The 19,837-nt window shown below is 47.7% G+C and overlaps 2 protein-coding genes across 4 annotated transcripts in view; one reads left to right on the plus strand and one right to left on the minus strand.

Annotated features, from left to right (window-relative positions):
• The first annotated feature begins 1,462 nt into the window (after positions 1-1,462).
• Positions 1,463-19,837, plus strand: part of ERF (ETS2 repressor factor) — a 39,434-nt gene continuing 21,059 nt past the window's right edge. Inside the window, exon 1 of one of the 2 annotated variants that reach the window (XM_058195004.1) lies at positions 1,463-1,548. In XM_058195004.1, coding sequence (XP_058050987.1) covers positions 1,485-1,548 — 64 coding nt within the window. In that variant the 5' untranslated portion in view covers positions 1,463-1,484. Of the gene's footprint in view, positions 1,549-15,973; positions 16,103-19,837 lie in introns of those variants that run through there. The other variant, XM_058195003.1, reaches the window with a different exon arrangement.
• LOC131204124 (uncharacterized) lies at positions 6,435-17,699 on the minus strand. 2 transcript variants are annotated; one of them, XM_058195018.1, is made up of 2 exons: positions 16,592-17,699; positions 6,435-6,943 (listed from the first exon to the last, which is right to left on the minus strand). In XM_058195018.1, exons 1-2 carry the CDS (start codon positions 17,464-17,466, stop codon positions 6,913-6,915), a joined length of 906 nt encoding a protein of 301 aa, XP_058051001.1. In that variant the 5' UTR covers positions 17,467-17,699; the 3' UTR covers positions 6,435-6,912. The 2 variants fall into 2 exon arrangements, with proteins under 2 accessions (XP_058051001.1, XP_058051000.1); XM_058195017.1 differs by lacking the exon at positions 6,435-6,943 and adding an exon at positions 11,452-12,111.

A 19,837-nucleotide genomic window follows, 5' to 3' on the forward strand; every position in this document is an offset into this window, starting at 1 on the left:
TGCATAGACATTTAGCTGTCCACTTTGGGATGAACAACCCTTTGAATGGTGCGGGAGTATTGAACAGATTTCCAGAAAGAGTGCCGATTACAAGAGCCATTGGCACTTTAGTTTGAGAGGCAGACAACACAGACTCATCCCCAGCAGCCTGCGCCTGTCTTCAACAGTGACAGTTGAAGACAGGCGCAGGCTGTAAGACAGTTCAACAGGGCTGGGAAGTGGCTCAGGCTGCTAATGCAGCCTGTTATTAACACACAGCTGCCTGCAATTACAACTACTGCAGGCTCGAGTCCCACCAGGCCCAAGGTTGACTCAGCCTTCCATCCTTTATAAGGTAGGTAAAATGAGGACCCAGATTATTGGGGTGGGCAATAAGTTGACTTTGTATATAAATATACAAATAGGATGAGACTATTGCCTTACACAATGTAAGCCGCCCTGAGTCTTCAGAGAAGGGCGGGATATAAATTCAAATAAACAAAAAAAAAACAGTGAAGGAACACAGGGAAGAAAAATATCCTGCTGCAGCCAAGAAGGCCCCCCACACAGGTGACCCTGAAGACACAGATAAACCTGCAAGAGGCCTCAACAGCTCTCTAAAACAGGAGTGTCAAAGTCAAGGCCCGGGGGATGGATCTGGCCCGCAGGGTACTTAGATCTCACCTGCGGGGCCGCCCTGGAAGGACTAGCCCGCAGTGCCTCTGCCAGCAAAAATGGAGCTTTGCAAGGGCTGCAAGCGGTCCTCCCGAGCTCCGTTTTCGCTGGCAGAGGGTTGCAGGAGGCCGTCGCAAATGAAAATGGAGCTCGGGAGCCCGTTTTCGCTGGCAGAGCACTCAGGCCACCACAAGCGCCTCCGACACAAGTGATGTTGAGCTGGCGATGCCCCCACCCCTCCCAGCCATGCCACACACCCCCCGGCCCCCCTGAAGTCAAACACAACCCTGATTCGGCCCTCAATGAAATCGAGTTCGACACCCCTGGTCTAAAAGAATGCAAATGACCAGCTAGCTCTCTGCAAGGAATATCAATCCTTCCATTCCCCACCATCCAGTCAGAGCTGAAGAAGCTTCTTGGAAGAGAAGCGAAATGTCTTTAAAAGGGGGGGAAAAAATCAAGGAAGTCCAGTTGCCTCCTGAAAAAAAAGCACCTTTTGCCGTGTGATTCTCGAGCTATTTCGGGAGTTGAGTTTCATCCCTTGAGACTTTCAAGAAGAGATTGGACTGCCCTTTGTCAGAAATCGTGAGGGTCTTCTGCTTGGCCGGGGGGTGGGGAGTTGGGCTAGATGACCTACAAGGTCCCATCCAACTCTGTTAATCTGTAAAATCAAGTTTTATGACTGGTCGTTCAACTGGGTATCGCAGGGAGATGACAGCTAAAGACCAAAAAGATCAATTTCCCTCTCCCCCTCTCCCCCCCCCCCTTCCTACTGGGTAACATTGCACTGTTGGCTTTTTTGGCACAGCTGGAGCACGCCTGGCAGTGGAATGCATTGTGGATGTCGATTGCCAGACGCGAAACGGGATGGAGCCGCGGCAGACTGGAGAACAGGTTAGTGGCGCCGTAAATACCTCCCTGCCCTTTAGACCTGCTTGGTTAGACGTGGCTTCCTCTCGCCCAAGGAGCGTTTGTACAGGTGTGTGTCAAGGCTGTAGATGCGCGTGTCTTTCTGGGCATGCATGCTCCAGGCTGCCTCAGGTGTTACTAACGCTGTAATTAATAAAAACTTAGGAATAATTTAGGCTCGCTCCCTAGCCACTAAGGCCTCCCACGCTTCCACGCGTAGTTACAGGGCTTCTAAATTTAGTGCTTGCTGTTTCAAAGAGTCCGTCTCCAGGGATGGGCCAAGCCCTTCGTTTGACCTGGATGGGATATTGAAGAAATAAAAGGATGGGGCTGGGGGCAGAATAGAAGAAGGTTTCTCCACACTCCCAAAATTCCTGCTTCAGAGGATCCATTCCTGTTCCAGTCTTCTCCTCCTAGCTTCCAAAGTACAGGTAATTCGTCGACTTAAGATCGCAAAGGAACCTGAAATTGAAGTTGCTAAGTGAGACATTTGTGAAATGACTTTTTTTTTCTTTTTGCCGCAGTTGCTTGGTGAATCGCTGCCGTTGTTAAGTTAGTGACACGGTTGTTAAGTGAACCTGGCTGCCCCATGGACTTTTTGCCGGTCAGAAAGTCGCCAAAGGGTGAGGGGGGGGGGAGAGGCTACAACGGCTGTAAAACGTGTTGAAAAAACGGTCGTTAAGTCCCTTTTCTCGGGGCTGTTGTAACTTAATGGGATGGTCACTTAATGAACCTTTTTTTTTTTTTTTTTTACATTTATATCCCGCCCTTCTCCGAAGACTCAGGGCGGCTTACATTGTGTAAGGCATTTTAAGTCGAGGACTACACTGGCTGGGGGGATACTGGGAATTGGGAGTCCATCCAGCTTAAAGTTTGCCAAGGCTGAGAAACACTGCATTAGAAGGCATGGCTCCCTTCTAATTAAGAAGGTAACAATACTTCCCCGAATGTTTAATTGTTGCATCAGTCAATTACATGCACACACACACACATATATATGCAGATAGGCACACACACGAACAAGGCAGCTTCTGTACGGCACAACAGCCACTTGTGTCTAAATGAGGCAATCGAAAACAAACATCTTTGTAATTACCCCCTTGGGATTGGGGGGGTACAGCCCTAAGGCCTGGAGGAGAGAGGAAGGTCCCCATGGAGATCGGCAGTGCGGGACGATGATGACTGCACACCCATACCACATATACAGCCCCAGCCTGTCGTTGCATTTCAATCTAGGGGAACCGAGTTCATATTTCCTCTCGATCAACCCGCCACTGGTGCCTAAGGGCGTCTTCGAACCAAAGATCCTGCCTTTAAAAATGGTAGCCCCCCACCCCCCCCCCGGCTTACAGTGATAGAAAAACAGTGTTCCCAATGCGGTTCCCGTCAACCTTGGCATCTTCGTTAGCATGACAGGCTAAGCGAAGTATTTCACGTCTTGTCAGGACTTGATCCCCGATCGGCTGCTATGCTAACCTGCTTTACAGTATAAAAACCCGATGAGCTAAACCATTCATAAGCCACCAGGTACACGTCTTAACCACGGCTAGGAAAGCAAGCCTCAAGCCAGGATGATCAGTCCGGCATAAGCAAACCTTTCCTGATGTTGCATTTTAGCAGCAGTGAACGGTTTGTGTAGGAGACATGGAAGGGGTTTCCTGGGAAGGCACAACTGCCTACAACTTACCGTTTTGTGGGAACGTGACATTATCTTCTCGGCGGTAGCTTCCCACCGGAATGACGACATTAAGGGTCATGGAAGAAGCCATTTTTGCTACCTCGGGTTAGCCTGTGGAATTCACTGCCTCATGATGCTGTGAGGGTCACGAGCTAGCCAAGCTTTGGGGGATGGGGAAGCATGAGGATCTAACTCCTAGTTGTGGGCAGAGTTAGCCTGCAATACCACATTCTAACCATTGCACGAGGGGTGAAATCCAGCAGGTTCTGACAGGTTCTGGAGAACTGGTAGCAGAAATTTTGAGCAGTTTGGAGAACCGGTAGCGGAAATTTTGAGTAGTTCGGAGAACCGGCAAATATCACCTCTAGCTGGCCCCAGAGTGGGGAGGGAATGGGGATTTTGCAGTATCCTTCCCCTGCCACGCCCACCAAGCCACACCACACCCACCAAGCCACGCCCACAAAACCGGTAGTAAAAAAAAAATGGATTTCACCACTGCATTGCGCCACCACGGCTCCTCGGATAGCCATGTTCACACGACACACTTAAGCCGGCCTGTTGCAAACCTAGCAGCTACTTTCACACAGTATACTAAAGGGTTTTGTGGAGGGGTTTTGTGGTTTAGTACGAACCCAGATCACTGGGCTAGTTTATCTTTCAACATACGGTACAAAACCCAGAAGCAGGTTGATTCATTAAACGGGGCAAGCATGTCGCGAGGACGCCACTTGTAAGTCTCATGGAATGGCGGATTGTCCTTATAAGCAAGCAAGTTTGGGATGTTATTGCACAGCAACTGACCAGGAAATAGCACGGAAGTCTACTTCCAGCAGCAGTAGGATAATAGCCTGATGATATATTCCGCAGTAGAAGAGATTTGGAAGAGAGATGAGTCCTCTGCAAATTGAATTTGTAGCGGGCTTGTTCATTAACGAAATCGTCAGCCTTTTTTGCTAATGTAAACTCATGTTTTTCAACTCCCAAGTGACTGCTTACGCAGGCATGCCTACAAAACGTATTTACTTTATGGAAGGCAAAATCTCGGCGGTTTAAAATGACAGCTTAAATAAACATGAGATGCTACCACCTGCAATCGTCAAGACAAGCCGGGAACTTGCTCGGTTGCCATCTTGAGCCAACCCTTTATTTAAACAGAAGGAAAAACAGGCAACACTCAGCATTGGTGGAGGCATGATGTAGCATGAATCCTTTTTTGTTCGAGAACACGGATCAGTCCCAGCGTAGTCACCGGGGTGGGGGTGGGGGGGGGATGAGAGGAGGACTGGCAAACGAACCTGCTTAATAACAGAAATCCAGTTAGAATAGAATAGAATAGAATAGAATAGAATAGAATAGAATAGAATAGAATTTTTTATTGGCCAAGTGTGATTGGACACACAAGGAATTTGTCTTGGTGCAGATGCTCTCAGTGTACATAAAAACAGAAATAATATAATAATAATAATAATAATAATAATAATAATAATAATAATAATAATAATAAAATAAATAAAATAATAAATAAAAATAAATAAATAAAATAAAATAAATAAATAAAATAATAATAAAAATAATAATAACAGAAATCCAGTTGTGGTCGTTAAGTCGAGAACTGCCTGTAATTGCAATGAGAAAAAGAAAAAATTAAAATGGGAAGATTGGGAGCAAGAATCGAAATCTCGTTTTCAAGGTTTCGGTGGCCAACATCCCCATTTTTAAACGTCTATCTTAAGGTTTGTGGATTTTTTTCCAGCTCTTCTCTGCAAATTAGGACACCGTTAAAATTTAAGAGGTACAGGTAATTCTCGACGTACGACCAGAAAATGAGACCAACATTTTTTTGTAGCTAAGCTTACTGTAAGTGAGACAGTTTGTTAAGTGAGCTTTGACCCATTTTAGACCTTTCTTGCCATAGTTGTTAAGTGGGCCACGGCAGTTGTTAAGGTAACACAGTTGCTAAGTGAATTTGGCTTCCCATTGACTTTGCTTGTCAAAAAGTCGCAAGGGGGGAGCGATCACATGACCCCGGGACACTGCAGCCATCCTAAATGTGAGTGAGTTGCCGAGCGTCTGAATCGCATGACCATGCAGATGGCTACAATGGCCATGACTGTGGGAAACGGTCATAAGTCACTTTTTTTCAGTGCCATTGTATCTTTGGTCATTAAACGAACTGTTAAATCCGGGACTGCCTAAATAACAACAACAACAACAATAGTGTTGGAAGGGACTTGGAGGTATTCTAGTCCAGGGGTCTCCAACCTTAGCAACCACAAGTCTTAAAGTCGTTGCTTTTTTTTTATTTGCATTTATATCCCGCCCTTCTCCGAAGACTCAGGGCGGCTTACACTATGTTAGCAATAGTCTTCATTCTATTTGTATATTTATATACAGTCAACTTATTGCCCCCAACAATCTGGGTCCTCATTTTACCTACCTTATAAAGGATGGAAGGCTGAGTCAACCTTGGGCCTGGTGGGACTAGAACCTGCAGTAATTGCAGGCAGCTGCTGTTAATAACAGACTGCATTAGCAGTCTGAGCCACAGAGGCCCATGGCAGTTGGCATGGTTGGAGACCCCTGTTCTAGTCCAACCCCCTGCCCAGGCAGGAAACCCTACACTACTTCAGATAAATGGTTATCCAACATCTTCTTAAAAATTTTCAGCATTGGAGCATTCATAACCTCTGCAGGCAAAGTTGTCTCACTCATTAATTGTTCTGACTGTCAGGAAATTTCTCCTTAGTTCTAAGTTGCTTCTTTCCTTGATCAGTTTCCACCCATGGCTTCTTGTCCTGCTCTCAGGTGCTTTGGAGAACAGCCCGACTCCCTCTTCTTTGTGGCAACCCCTGAGATATTGGAACACTGCTATCATGTCTCCCCTAGTCCTTCTTTTCATTAAACTAGACATACCCAGTTCCTGCAACCGGTTCTTTATGTGTTTTAGCTTCCAGTCCCCTAATCATCTTTGTCGCTCTTCTCTGCACTGTTTCTAGAATCTCCACATCTTTTTTACATCGTGGCGACCAAAACTGAATGCAATATTCCAAGTGTGGCCTTACCAAGGCATATACTTTAATCCAAACTACAGGTCATGGCCTGTGTAGAATGTAAGTGACATAGAACGTTTGCCTAGAATTATGGGACAATTTAGGCTAAACCAAGCTTTAAAAACTTTATTGCTTTCAGGAAATCCCCTTTTTTCCACTCATTTTTCTGCGAAGAAACAGTGTGGTTGTTTCCCATGGAAACCCAACATGTTGCAACAGATTCTGGGGACAAATTCTAAAGAAACTGTGATGTGGCTGCATCCTAAAGTCGGCCAGTCTTCTCACGCAGCTGTGAATTTGTGAAGGATTGGTGGACAAGCTGCTTCTTCTTTTTTCTTCTTTTTTTTGGGGGGGAAAAAAATATCTGTCTTTTATTATTGACCTTCTCCTTGGGAAGATAAGTTTCCATGGAAATCCATGACTCAAGAGCCACTGAACTGGAATATCAAATCTAAGAGACAAAAGACAGTATTCTTCAGAGTTGGCATCATTTAGTTACTAGCCTCTTCTAACCTTGGTCCTCCAGAGATAGCGGATTTCAGCTTTGGTCATCACGGAGGTTAGAGAACGACGGAGCTTGGCGGTTTTAATGCATTTTGAAGAGCGTCAGGTTGGGACGACTTAAGAAGGTAGAATGTGCTCCTTTAGATGGCTGTTGAAAAATAAATTAGACCAAAGTGAGCTTCACAAAGCTAAGCCATAATAGTTTGGTTTCAGCTTTATGGATTTCAGCTACAGACATTGGGGCATGGAAATCATGGTTTATGCTTTGACAAAGTGTGGAAACCGAACCACTGGAGGTTTGTTTCACACTTTGACATTGTGTGACGTTAGTCCTGTACATAGGGGCACACTTTTAGAGGCTGGGTGACCAAGGGAAGCCCTTAGATCAGGGGTGGGCAACCGTAGCCCCTTTACATCCTGTGGACTTCAGCTCCCACAATTCCTGCGCCACTCATGCTGGCTCAGGAATTCTGGGAATTGAAGTCCACAGGTTGTAAAAGGGGGCATTAGTTGCCCACCCCCTGCCTTAGATCGAAGATGTCAAACCTTGGCAACTGTTGTGAAGTTCAACTCTGGTTGTGGAATTCTGGGAGTTGAAGTCCACAGGTTGTAAAGTTGCCAAGGTTGGACACACCCTTCCTTTAGATGCTCCGGAAGATATTCCTTCACTCGAGCCCAACATTTCTGTGGTTACGTCAAGCGTTTGTTAAGTGAGTTTTGCCCCATTTTGTGACCTTCCGTGAGTGAATCGCTGCAGTTGATAACCGAGCAACCCGGTTGTTAAGTGAATCCGGCTTCCCCCTTGACTTTGCTTGTCAGAAGGTCGCATATGACCCGGGATGCTACAACTGTCATAAATATGAGTTACCAAGGGTTTGAATTTTGATCACGTGAGGAAGGGAATGCCCCAAAGGTCATAACTGTGAAAAATGTTCATAAGTCCACTTTTTTTCAGTGCCGTTGTAACGGTCACTAAATGAACTGTTGTTGAAGTCAAGGACTACCTGTAAATAGAAATTTCACATGAACCGACAGGGCTTTCTTTAGAATAGAATAGAATAGAATAGAATAGAATAGAATAGAATAGAATAGAATAGAATAGAATAGAATAGAATAGAATAGAATTTTTTATTGGCCAAGTGTGATTGGACACACAAGGAATTTGTCTTGGTGCATAGGCTCTCAGTGTACATAAAAGAAAAGATACCTTCATCAAGGTACAACATTTACAACACAAATGATGGTCAATATATCAATATAAATCATAAGGATTGCCAGCAACAAAGTTACAGTCATAAGTGGAAAGAGATTGGTGATAGGAACGATAAGAAGATTAATAGTAGTGCAGATTTAGTAAATAGTTTGACAGTGTTGAGGTAATTATTTGTTTAGCAGAGTGATGGCCTTCGGGAAAAAAACTGTTCTTGTGTCTAGTTGTACTGGTGTGCAGTGCTCTATAGCGTCGTTTTGAGGGTAGGAGTTGAAACAGTTTATGTCCAGGATGCGAGGGATCTGTAAATATTTTCACGGCCCTCTTCTTGATTCGTGCAGTATACAGGACCTCAATGGAAGGCAGGTTGGTAGCAATTATTTTTTCTGCAGTTCTAATTATCCTCTGAAGTCTGTTTCTGTCTTGTTGGGTTGCAGAACTGAACCAGACAGTTATGGAGGTGCAGATGACAGACTCAATAATTCCTCTGTAGAACTGAATCAGCAGCTCCTTAAGATCTCCACCAGGTTTTGTTTTGCAACCTACTACCGAGAGACGAAGGTTTTAATACAATTCCCCACTGCCAGATTGGACATATCTCCCTCTCAGCATTTGGGCCCAGTAGGTATGAGAATCCAACTATAGGTTCATTATCCTGGCAATAGGCAAGTCTTGATTAAAACTAGACAGGCACTATTGTTCCATTAGTTGGTTTGCTTGTTGCTTTTATAGCTCTTTCTCTCTGCTACAAGGAATCTCCCATTTCACAATAGCCTGGGGATCAATTGGGTGGGGTGGGAGTCACTGGGGAAGGCTGGCTCCAGGATTTTTTTTGGGGGGGGGAATTAATGCATGTCAATCAGTAATATTTACCTGCAAATAAAAGGTGTGGTGTATTTAGGGTTCTGGGCAGTCCTGGGTTATTTTTCAGTTGGTACCCTCAGGCTGTTCCTTTTGTTGATGCCCTCAGAATATAATTTTGAACGGTTAGTTTACATAACACCTTTTGGAAGCAGTCATAACTACTTTTTTTTTAATGGTTTCATATTATTCCGTAGCAGTGTTTCCCAAACTTGGCAACTTTCAGATGGGTGGACTTTAACTCCCATAATTCCCCCCCCCCCCTCTGCTATATTAGCTGGGCAATTCTGGGAGTTGAAATTCTATCCATCTTAAAAATGGCTGATCTTGAACAACAATGATTTATGGGACAAAACCTGTTTACTAAGAGAAGAAAGTATTTGTAGCTTAGGGTTGAGCTGTGGGGTCTTTGGGCTTGGTGGTTTTGTTGTTGTCATGACCGAACTAGATAACATCATCAAACCCTACTCCCTTGTAGCACTGATGATGTTACCTAGTTTGGTAATGAAATATCTGCAAGAAAACAACCAAGCTCACATTCAGAGGCCAGGCATGCTTTTAACAGGCTGCAAAGCACCTGTTCTGGGCCCATTATAATTTCGACTGTTGATTAAGCCGCCGGTTGTAGGTTGAGAACTACATGTATATGTTATGATTTAACTCAATTTGTGAATCCAGTCATACTTTTCAAGGCAATGTGCATTTGCAACAAATTTCCCATATTGCATTGGGTTAGTCCAGAGGCCAGCCCCCATAATCACCACAGGATTAATGGTTGTATTGCGTGCAACTTTTCAGGAGCTAGGCAAATAAATCGAAAAAGTGCAATGGCACCCAAAGCTGGACAAAGTTTTAAAACGACCCCTACCTCCTAGAGCTTATTTCTTAAATGTATACATAGAATTCTAGTCTAAAGTTCCCGGAGATGTTATTTAAGTCCTTGTTGTTAAACCTGGTGCTTTCCCAATGTGTTCGGATTAATCCCAGTTTGAGGAAGTGTAAACTGGTCCTTCCATCTGCCTTTCTCTTTCTTTAGTTATTTTACTTCCCTCCAAATCCTTTTCTGGAACTTTACAGCAACCTCTCTTTAAAAAATTCCACTTCCTTTTACACAGTTTCATACCATGACTATTTACTCTGGGGTGGGCGGGTGAAAAGGATAAACTACTACTAATTTTTTTTTAAAAAAAACCTCTTTGAGATATCTAGGAAGACTTTATCACAAGGCATTGGACTTACTAGGGAGAGGGAGGGAGGGAGGGAGGGAGGAAGAAAGGAAGGAAGAAAGGAAGGAAGGAAGGAAGGAAGGAAGGAAGGAAGGAAGGAAGGAAGGAAGGAAGGAAGGAAAAGACAGTAAAGAAGGGAGGAAGGAAGGAAAATAAGGAAGAAATGCCAGAAGGAAGGAAGGAAAAGACAGTAAAGAAGGAAGGAAGGAAGGAAAGACAGTAAAGAAGGGAGGGGGAGAAGAAGGAAGGATCATAATTGTAAGGACTGGAAATCTGGTCTTTTTAACTGAGCCACTTACATGGAATCTAAGGATTTCAGAATGCTAGGATTCACCCTGGTTAATATCTCTGGGGATTCCTGCTAAGTAGGATAGGAAGCCCCCCCCCCGCCCCCTCCCACTGCTATACTCAAGAGCTCCATTGCCATGATGAGCCTGAAGGATCCTTGTATGCAAATGGCACCTGAGGCAGGTGGGATTCACACCCAGCGCCAGGCTGTGATGTGGTTGCTTTCACGTTGGCCAAGCGTGCTGCATAAACCAAACCAGTGTGATTTGTAAACTGTGGTTTATGGCTTCTTAGGTCACGAGCAGAGCCAGTTGTGAGTGAATCACACCTCTCACTTTTCTGCAGCAAGCGACCGTTGCTAAAATCCAGTTGCCTTCCTTGCTGCTGTTCGGAATTCCCCCTCTTGTCTTTCTGCTAGTCAGGACTTCCTGCCTGTCTTCCTTCCTTCCTTTTATTTATTTACTTACTCCAATGTTTCTCAACCTTGGCTATCTGAAGCTGGCGGACTTCAACTCCCAGAATTCTCCAGCCAGCACCGCTGGCTGGGGAATTCTTGGAGTTGAAGTCCACCCAGTTTCAATTTCTATAGCCACCCATCTCAACCCAGTGACTCTGGGCAGCTCGCCATTCTACAACTATAAAACAATTCAAACTATTAAAAAAACAACAACGACCAAACCTTAAAAACCTCCCAAAATACTTACACGCAGCAAGCCGAAGAGAATTAACCGACTAACGCTAAAAGCCAAGAAACGGGGCCCTTAAACACATTCCGAGCCCAAAGCTTGGGTACATACACAGCCAAGTTTTTAAAAGCCTTACAAAAGGCCAACAGGATTGGAGATCCAGGGATCCAGATTTAGGGATCCAGGATTACTTTTCTCAAATTTAGGGATTATTCGTCCCCCTCCACCCCCAAATTGCAAATCCTCTACGGCCCAAGCTCCATTTTTTTTCGGTGCAGCTGCCAAGCAATTCTGCACTCTGGGCTGCTGTTCTGTCTCAGGGATTTCCCAGCTAGCTTTCTCCCCCACTTCTCCCCCCCCCCCACCAATCCTAGCTCTGATCATTGTCTCTCTCGCAGGGCAGCATGGAATCTTCCACACTCCCCAACGTGCCTGGACAGAGTTCCCGCCCCATTGGCATTCTTTCACATTTGCTGCCTGCTTTATGCCCCGTGGCCCGGGAAACAAACAACTGCTTTGCTCCCATCCTCGTACGCCCAGAGTTTTCTCAGGATCCTGGCGAGCCCTCGGGTGCGTTTCCACCCGGTGGCTTGCCAGAATCGGCCCGTGCGAACTCCTGCACAGAAGCATCCTAACCCATTTTTTTGCCTTTTTCGGGCGAGATGTTCACCCAAAGTTAGTTAGCAGGACTTTTTTTAAAAAAAAAAAGAGAGAGAGAGAGAGAGAGAGCTTTATGCGTCAGATATCAGGCCAACCCGAAACTCGGTTCTTCTTCTTCTTCTTCTTCTTCCTCTTTTCCGATAACGTGGGTTTTGATGAAGATGTTGCAGAACCCGCTGGGATGAAAAAGGCGGGAGGCCTAGTTTCTGGTGCGGTGTGTTTGGGTGTACGCTCAGCCTGCGTGGTGGTGCCTGGCGGTTCGGCGAAGCTGAGCGGCCGGCCTCGTTCAACAATGGTTGGCTTCATAGGGTTAGCAGCTTTTGCAAACCGAGTCAGAACGTTTCAGTCTTTTCCGTGCATCTGTAAGCTTCCCAGAGAGCTTTGGCTATTGGGCAGAATAGAAAATTTGTATATATATGAATAGAAAATTTGTATATATATATATATACTATATATATATATATATAGTATATATAATAATGTTGCAGATAAAAGGCCATTTTTTCCTGACAATGGAAAAAAATTGGTAGTTTCTACATTATTTATTTAGTCTTCCGTCCTTCCTTTTCTAGCTTTCATTCTTTCCCTCCTTCCCTTTCTTTTTTCTTTGTTTTTTTCGTTTCTTTCTTTCCCTTCCTTCTTTCATTTTTTCCCTTCCTTCCTTTTCTTTCTGCCTCTTTTCTTCTTTCCCACTTTTCTTTCTTTCTCTTTCTTTCTTTCTTTCTTTTTTCTGTTTCCTTCCTTGGTTCTCCTTCCTTCCTTCCTTCCGTCCGTCCGTCTCTTACATTCTTTTCCTTCCTTCCTTCTTTTATAGCTGCCTATGTCACATGTGTGATCCTTGGGCAATTCACCGCATTAAAACAACCAATACACCAAATGCAAAAGTCCATAAAGAACAATTCACTCCACTAGAACCCAATGGAAAGCAACATTTAGAACCAGACGACATAACAAGCGGGCAAAAGGCAAGTCACGTGCCTAACCAACGCAGCCCCCCCTCGTAGGCACAGAACCACTGCCGGATCCCCAGGCACTTTGATATGTTAGTTGATAAAAGTATCTCCTCACACCCTCCCCCCCCCCCCATGGTTTGCTGCACCTCCCAGGACTGTGGGAGTGGTCTAACCTCATTTGTGTGGGAGTTCTGCTGCTGGCAGGGCAAGTGCCCTGGAGGTAACTGCCAGGGTCTGCCAGAGTGGCCAAGCCAGTTGCGATTAGCTTGTCCCCCCCTGCCGAAGCTTGATCCCTGCTTAGCTTCAACAAACCTAATAGCATCATGTGCTTTTAGTCCATTGTCTGGACATTCTTCCTTAGCCATTCATCTTATCGTCTGCTTTTATACCCTTTCCCTGCTCCCTTAGGCTGTTTGCAGAAGGCCTTTTTTAGTTTTTTTCTCTTCTCTTCTGCTTTGTTGCCATCGCGCAGGACGTGTTTGTTTAAAAATCTATGCCTCCAGGGTTTCTGCAGCAATAAACCCGTAAATCTTTCTCTTTTTAAGACCTCAACTCCACATCCTTCCCCTCCCGGTATAGAGACTGTTGCACTTTTGGGCTTCTCTGAGGCCTAGATTCTATCAGCCTCTGGATAAGGTTTTCCCCGATTATGTCAGGCAAAAGGATAAGTCTGCTGGGCTGCATTCTTGGAAGTCCTGCTTCAAAAGGCCTCCCACCCCATTCTCAAACACAATGAGGAGGGTGCTTAGCGGTTGGCAGTTTCTTCCTTTGGGTTCCTGGGCAGGTTTGTGGTGAAGATACAGGGCCTACAAACATCTCTGAGGCAAACAAAAACATTGAATGGAAGCGCATTTGTTTCTCCTTTTACATTCTGCTCAACGGTGGGTTTCTACATATTCTGACCACTGGTGCGCCACGAGCGCACACGCTCGCATAATGCGTGCGCCTTCCGCACGTGAACTTTCCTCGTGCGCACGCGCCTTCTACGCATGCACCCGGCCTTCTGTGCATGCGCTTTGCTCTTCCGCACACTTTCCGCGCATGCGCCCAGCCTCGAAAATGTGGCTAAGTAGGACGGTATTACGCCAAGGCGGGCGGGTGGGGGCGGCCGAACCACAGTCGCCGCTACCAGTTTGCTCGAACTGGTCTGAACCGGCTGAATACTACTTCTGATTCTGTTCCATCTCTTGCCAGCGATTTGGTTCAATAACACACTTATCAGTAATCCTCAACTTATAACCGGTTGTTTAGTGGCTGTTCAAAGTTACAACAGGCCTGAAAAAGCACACAAGTTCTGATGGTCGCCCCCTCCGTGTGGTCACTCGGCAACCAGCCCCCATTTATGGCTGTTTGCTGTGTCTTTCAATCAAAATGTCCACATTTTTACAACATTTCTCCCCCCCCCCCGAACACTGGCATTTATTTCCAGTTTTTAGCAAAATCAGTCCACAGCAAACAATTGGTTTGCTTTAACACTGTGGCATTCATTTTGCGGCTAATGGCCGCAGCAAAAATTGTCGTAAAATGTGATTGGTTAAATGGTTGACCTGTTTTATGACTGATACGACTTACAACCATAATGAGCAGGCCTTTAGGGTTGTAAGTCAATGACTACCTGTAGACTAAATGAAAAATTCAGGTGAGCAGGCATGTAGTACAGCACCTGGGAACCAGGTTATCACGTGAAATTACCGAGTTTTACATGAACAATGTGTGAATTTTGCTACGAGGTTGAAATTTTAAAGTTATTCGGGATGGCGTTGTAGTTCTTATTTATAAAAGGATTGTTTATATTATGTTTTATTTTTTTAAACTACCTCTAGGCCATCTTTTAGGGCACAAAGCCCCCTCAAGGCAGCTATTAAGGTACTGTAAACAATGGGACAAAATAAACATTAGAATACAGTGCAACGATGACAATAAAATGTCACACCCAAAACTACCAAGACCAGAAAAACACTGTAATCAAAAACCACAAAAATGAAGAGAAATACATGGAAAATAAATGGAACTTTTTTCCCCCCCTCCGAAATCTTGTTACGATACCCCTGGGAAATATCTGATCTACCTTTTAGCTCTGGCTTTATATTTATTTTCATTTTGTCACAATTGTGATTTGGGAACGATAATCAGGGACTAAGCATTTAGTTATGACATTTGTATAACTGTTTGTTTTGAGAAAACTGTGATGCAAATGTGTAAGGAAGACACTCTGCCATCCCCAGTTTCGTTTTGAGAGAGAGAGTGGAAGTGGTTAAATCTCTATTTAAGCTGCAGTCTTGCACAGTTCTGAGAGTTAATGCCAAAGACGGCTGCAAGATGCCATTCTCGACAAACATACCCAAGAAAACCTGCCATCCAGACCAGAATTGAGTTGATTTTAAAATGCGGTCCTGCAATTTTTTCCCCAGAGCAGTAAATTCTGCCATTCACTGCCACACCAAACTTTGAACCCTATAAATTCCAAATTTTGGAAAAGGGGCTCACCATAAGCACACGTGCCTAACTTCTGCATACAAGTAATCCTCGCTTTACAACAGTTCATCCAGTGGCCGTTCGAAGTGACAACGGCATTAAGAAAAGTGACATCTGACCCTTTGTCACACTTATTGTAGCATCTCCGCTAGTCACGGGATCAAAATTCAGACGCTTGGCAACTCACTCCTATTTATGACGGTTGCAGTGTCCCCGGGGTCAGGCGTGTGATCCCCTTTGGCGACCTCCTGACAAAGCAACGGTCAGTGGGGAAGCCAGATTCGCTTAACGACCGCGTGACTAACTTACCAACCGCCGCAAGCGATTCTCAACTTTTTAACAACTTTGGCAAGCCAGGCCATCCCTCAAACAGGGCAAAACTCCCTTAACGGGTGTCTGACTCCATCCCAAGAAATGTTGGGGCTCCGTTATCGTCGTAAAGCGAGGACTCCCTATTTCTGGAGTCATGACATTCATTTTCGCCCTGGTGTAAATAAGGTTATGTAAGTTTTCTTATTGTCTTTTTTTTTTTTTTTTTTTTTTTGGCATCATCAAAGGTTCGCGAACACCTTAAGCCGTTGCAAAAAAAAGTCTTCGGGGAGTTTGTCCCGGTTTGCAAGCGCGTCTCCGGGCATCTTCCCGCCACCCCCATAGCCCTCCTCCTCCTCCCTCCCTCCCGCCCCCGCAAACGGCCATCCCACCCAAGGCGCCGTCTGCCGCCCCTTTAACGCCCCCCCCCACCGTCGTGAGCTCTGTGGGCGGAGCCGAGGCGGAGAGGCGGGCTCAGCGTGTCTATGGCGACGCGGCGGTGACGTACGCCGGGGGGGGCGTGGGCGTCCCGGCTCCATATGAAGCCGAGGGGGGGAAAGGAGGGGGGCCAGAGCCCGAGACCGACCCGGCGGCTGGAGGCTGCGGCGCGAGGAGCCATGAAGACCCCGGCGGACGCAGGTGGGGACTTGCCAGAGGCGGGCGGGCGGGCGGGGGTCCCCACGTTGATGCTTCGGGGTTTTTAAAGGGGTGGGAGAGACGGAGTGGGGTGGGGGCTGTTTGTCGGTGGATGACCACCAGGACACGTGGGCTGGAAAAGTTGGAAGGGGATGCGGGCAACTTAACTTCCATGATCGCCCTCCCCTCCCCCCCCCCACGCCGTCCTCTTGCTCTGCCTCGCCGCTCTCGGGGATCGGAGCGGGGGAGGCGACCCAGGGTGGTGGTGGGGACGAAGACACGGCCCTGGGGGGGGGGGGGAAGGATTGGGGCGCGGGGCCAAGGAAAGTAAGGGGAAGGGCTGGAGATCGAGGAGCCGACGGTGGGGGGGGTGAGGAAGAGGAGGAGGAGGCCGGGGTTGCTCCTAAAGAGACCCAACTCGGGGAGGACATCAAAGCGGAGAAGTGGGGTGGGGGGGCTCCTCCAAACGTGCTGCGTCCTCCCCCGCCTCACCTGCGCTGGAGGTGCGGCGGCTGATGGAGATTGTAGTCCGGCGCCAAATGGGGGCGGGGGGGGGTCTTCTGGAGAGGAAGCGGCCGGCGCCTCCGATCCCAAAGCGGGAACGTGCCGGCGGGGCAAGCCGGGAAGAGGACGATCCCGTGGCGGGCTCGCCTGGGTGCAGCCGTAATGGAGGCTCCTGCTGGGAAAGGGTGGGAGGAATCGGGCTGCGGGCGAGGTCCCCGGCTCTCTCTCTCTCGCCCGCTCCGCTTCCCGGCCGCTTGCCTGCCTAGGTTGGGGGCTCCGGCCGCGAAGGGAGACGGCGGGCAGGAGTTGAGCTCGGCCAGGCCGGCCGGAGAGCGAGGCGAGCGGGATGCACGCAACCCCGGTTTGCAAACGCTCCGGACGGAGTTTGTGCGAAGCGGACCTGTTGCATTTTTTGCCCAGCCCCGGCGGCTGCTTGGCTCGGCTTTGCAAGTCTGCCGCCTGCTTGCTTGCTTGCTTACTTGCTTGCCTTTGGGAGCGAGCGAATAAGCTCGGCTGCCGGAGCCGAGACGGGAAACTTTCCCCCCCCCAAAAAAAGACTTCAAAATGGGAGAGTTGGGGGGGGGTTGAATTAATGGGGGGGCGGCTTTCCAAAGCGGGGTCCCCCCTCCGCGCTTCGAACCCCTCCCTCCCCCCTCGCCCACCACCCGCCCTCCCCGTTCTGCAACGAGTCTTGCCGGGGCGGTTTGAGGGGGCCGCCGAATGAATGGGGTGGCGGAGTTGGATTTGAGGGGGTGGCTCGCGAGCGCGGCATTTGGGGGGGGAAAAAAGAAAAAGGCCTTGGATCGAGGCTCTTTTTCTCTCTCTTCCCCCCTCCCCCGCCCGTCCGCCCCCTCCCCATCCATGCCGCCAATCACCCGGGGTGGAGGGGGTGAGTGGAAAGACACGGGGGGGGGGGGGCGGGAGGTTCCTTCTGTCAACTTCTGGCACTTGGAAGGGAGAAGGGAATAAATCCAGATTTGTGTGTGTGTGGTGTGTGTGTATAAAGGGGGGGGGGAGAGATTTGCTGCTTTTCAAAGAGTGTTGCACGGAGACGAAGCGCCACGTTGCTGCTCCGCGCAACGAGTTGAAGCGTCCATAGTGAAAGAGGAGGGTGGCGGTGGCGGGGGGGGGGCGTAATCCGCGGGCTGAAACACACTCGCTTCCTTAGTGAATCTGGCCGATCGTGGGGAGGGGGGGCAGAGAGAGAGTCCCCCCTCCCCACGATCGCCCCGATTCACGATCGGGCCTGCCCTCTATGTGGAACGCGGAAGGGTTGTAAAGCTTGGCAAATAAGGGTCCGGGCCGGGGCGGCGGAGAGTGGGGGAGAAAGAGAAGCCAGGGTGTGTGATCGCTATTTTTTTCCCTCCCTTTTTTTAAATCTCCCCCCTCCTCAATAATCACGACCCGTTCTCCAGAGTTGTCGGAATAGCCTGTCCCGCGAGTGCTGATTTTTTGGGGGGGGGGGCGGCAGTGAGGAAGGAATGGGAGGGGGGGGCGGAGAGAGCGGAGACAAAAGTTGCAAAGCTTTTCCGAACTGGAAATCGGGCGTTTCTTTCAAAAAACAAAACAACACACGCAGAGAAAAACACACACACAAAAAGCAACTTTTGTTTTCCGACCGACAACGCGACGTCCAAAGGTGGGCGGGATGGATGCGTTGAAAATCTGCTCTCTCCCACTCCCCCCGCGCCGCCGCCCCCCAAATCCGAAGCAGGAACGTCCGCAGATAATGAATGAATGAATGAATGTAGCCAGATCGATTTGAACTTTTCACAAAAAGTTGCGGCGACCTTAAATCTTCCCCTCGATCTTGTCGGGAGGGGGGGAGAAGGAAGAGGAGGGGGGGTGTTGGTTGATGTTGGGGCCGGGGGGGGGAGAAGAGGGTGGCGGCGGGTTAAACTCTAACCTTAAACCCAGGACTTTAACCCTCTTAAGGAAAGAAATCGGGGAGGGGGAGGGCGGGTGGGTGGGCTTTGCAAAATCCCGCTTTCCTTTAAAGCCAAACTCTTCCCCCCCCCCGCCAACTTCCCACCCTCGGTTGTAATTTCCCCAACCCCAGAGGGAGTTGGGTCTCGATCCGGGGAAGAGGGGTTTTTTTGTCCCGTCCCCCCCCCCCGTTTTCCTCCTCTTCCTCCTGCGGGGTTGCAACAGGGTGGCGCTTTTACCTTGGCATTCTTGCGGTGGGCGCCTTTTTATTTTATTTTATTTTTTGGGGGGGTAAACGGCTCTGGAGGAACTTCCACGGCGAGCAACTAACTTCCCCCCCCCCTTTTTTTTTTTTAAAAAAAAATAGGGTCTCGGTGGACTTTGCACCCGGGGGGGGGGAAAAGGGGGTTGGGGTGGGATGAAAGGGAGACAAAAGTTGCGTTTGCAATGAAGGGGGTGGGAGGGAGGGAGATCCGTTTGTTTGAAAATGGCTTTAAAAAGAAAAAAAACAACAACTCCGGAGTGTGTGTGAATAAGTGGTGTTTTTTTAAAAACTTTTCCTTTTTTTTTTTTTTTTTTGCAAAAACTGGAGAAGAATTGGATAGATTCTTTCCTCTCTCTTCTCCCCTTTTTTGGGTTCCTCTCTTCCCCCTTTCTCCCCTCCCTCTCTCTGGTTTTGTTCAGTGCTTCCACCCCATCCCCCCTTGGCGCCACCTCCCTCCCCCCCTTCCCTTCCTTGCCTGATTGTCTGTCTCCTGGAATCTTGTGTGTGTGTGTGTCTCTCTCTCTCTCTCTCTCTCTCTCTCTCTCTCTCTCTTCTTTTTGTTGTTGTTGTTGTTTTTTAAGTGCCTCTTTTGCTTCTGTTCAGGCTTGTCTTCCCCTTCGCACCTCCTGTTTGCCATCATCAAGGCCCTGCTCCAAAGTACTTTCCCCCCCCTTGAAACTCTGCGAAAGTTATTTTCTTTTAGGCGCCTGTTTAAAAAAAAAAACGCACACAAAACACACACACACACACACAGCCGCCTCCCCCCCACACTTAATAATAATAATTTGGGCCTCGCCCAGACTGCTAAGGAAATAAATCTGCAACACAGCAACTTCCCCAGGCTTGGAACCCCACAAGAAGCACCCTCTCCTTTATAGAATAGAATAGAATAGAATATTTTAATTTATAGACCGCCCTTCGGTGTACAGCCAGAATTCTAGGATCTTTTGCAGCCACTTTTCATTTTTCTAGAAACTGAAATACTTTACACACAGGCACACACACACACACACACACAAAGTATGTGTGTTGCACAGAGCTTC

Source organism: Ahaetulla prasina, chromosome 10, assembly GCF_028640845.1.
Source record: "Ahaetulla prasina isolate Xishuangbanna chromosome 10, ASM2864084v1, whole genome shotgun sequence".
In the NCBI taxonomy this organism is placed as follows: Eukaryota; Metazoa; Chordata; class Lepidosauria; order Squamata; family Colubridae; genus Ahaetulla; species Ahaetulla prasina.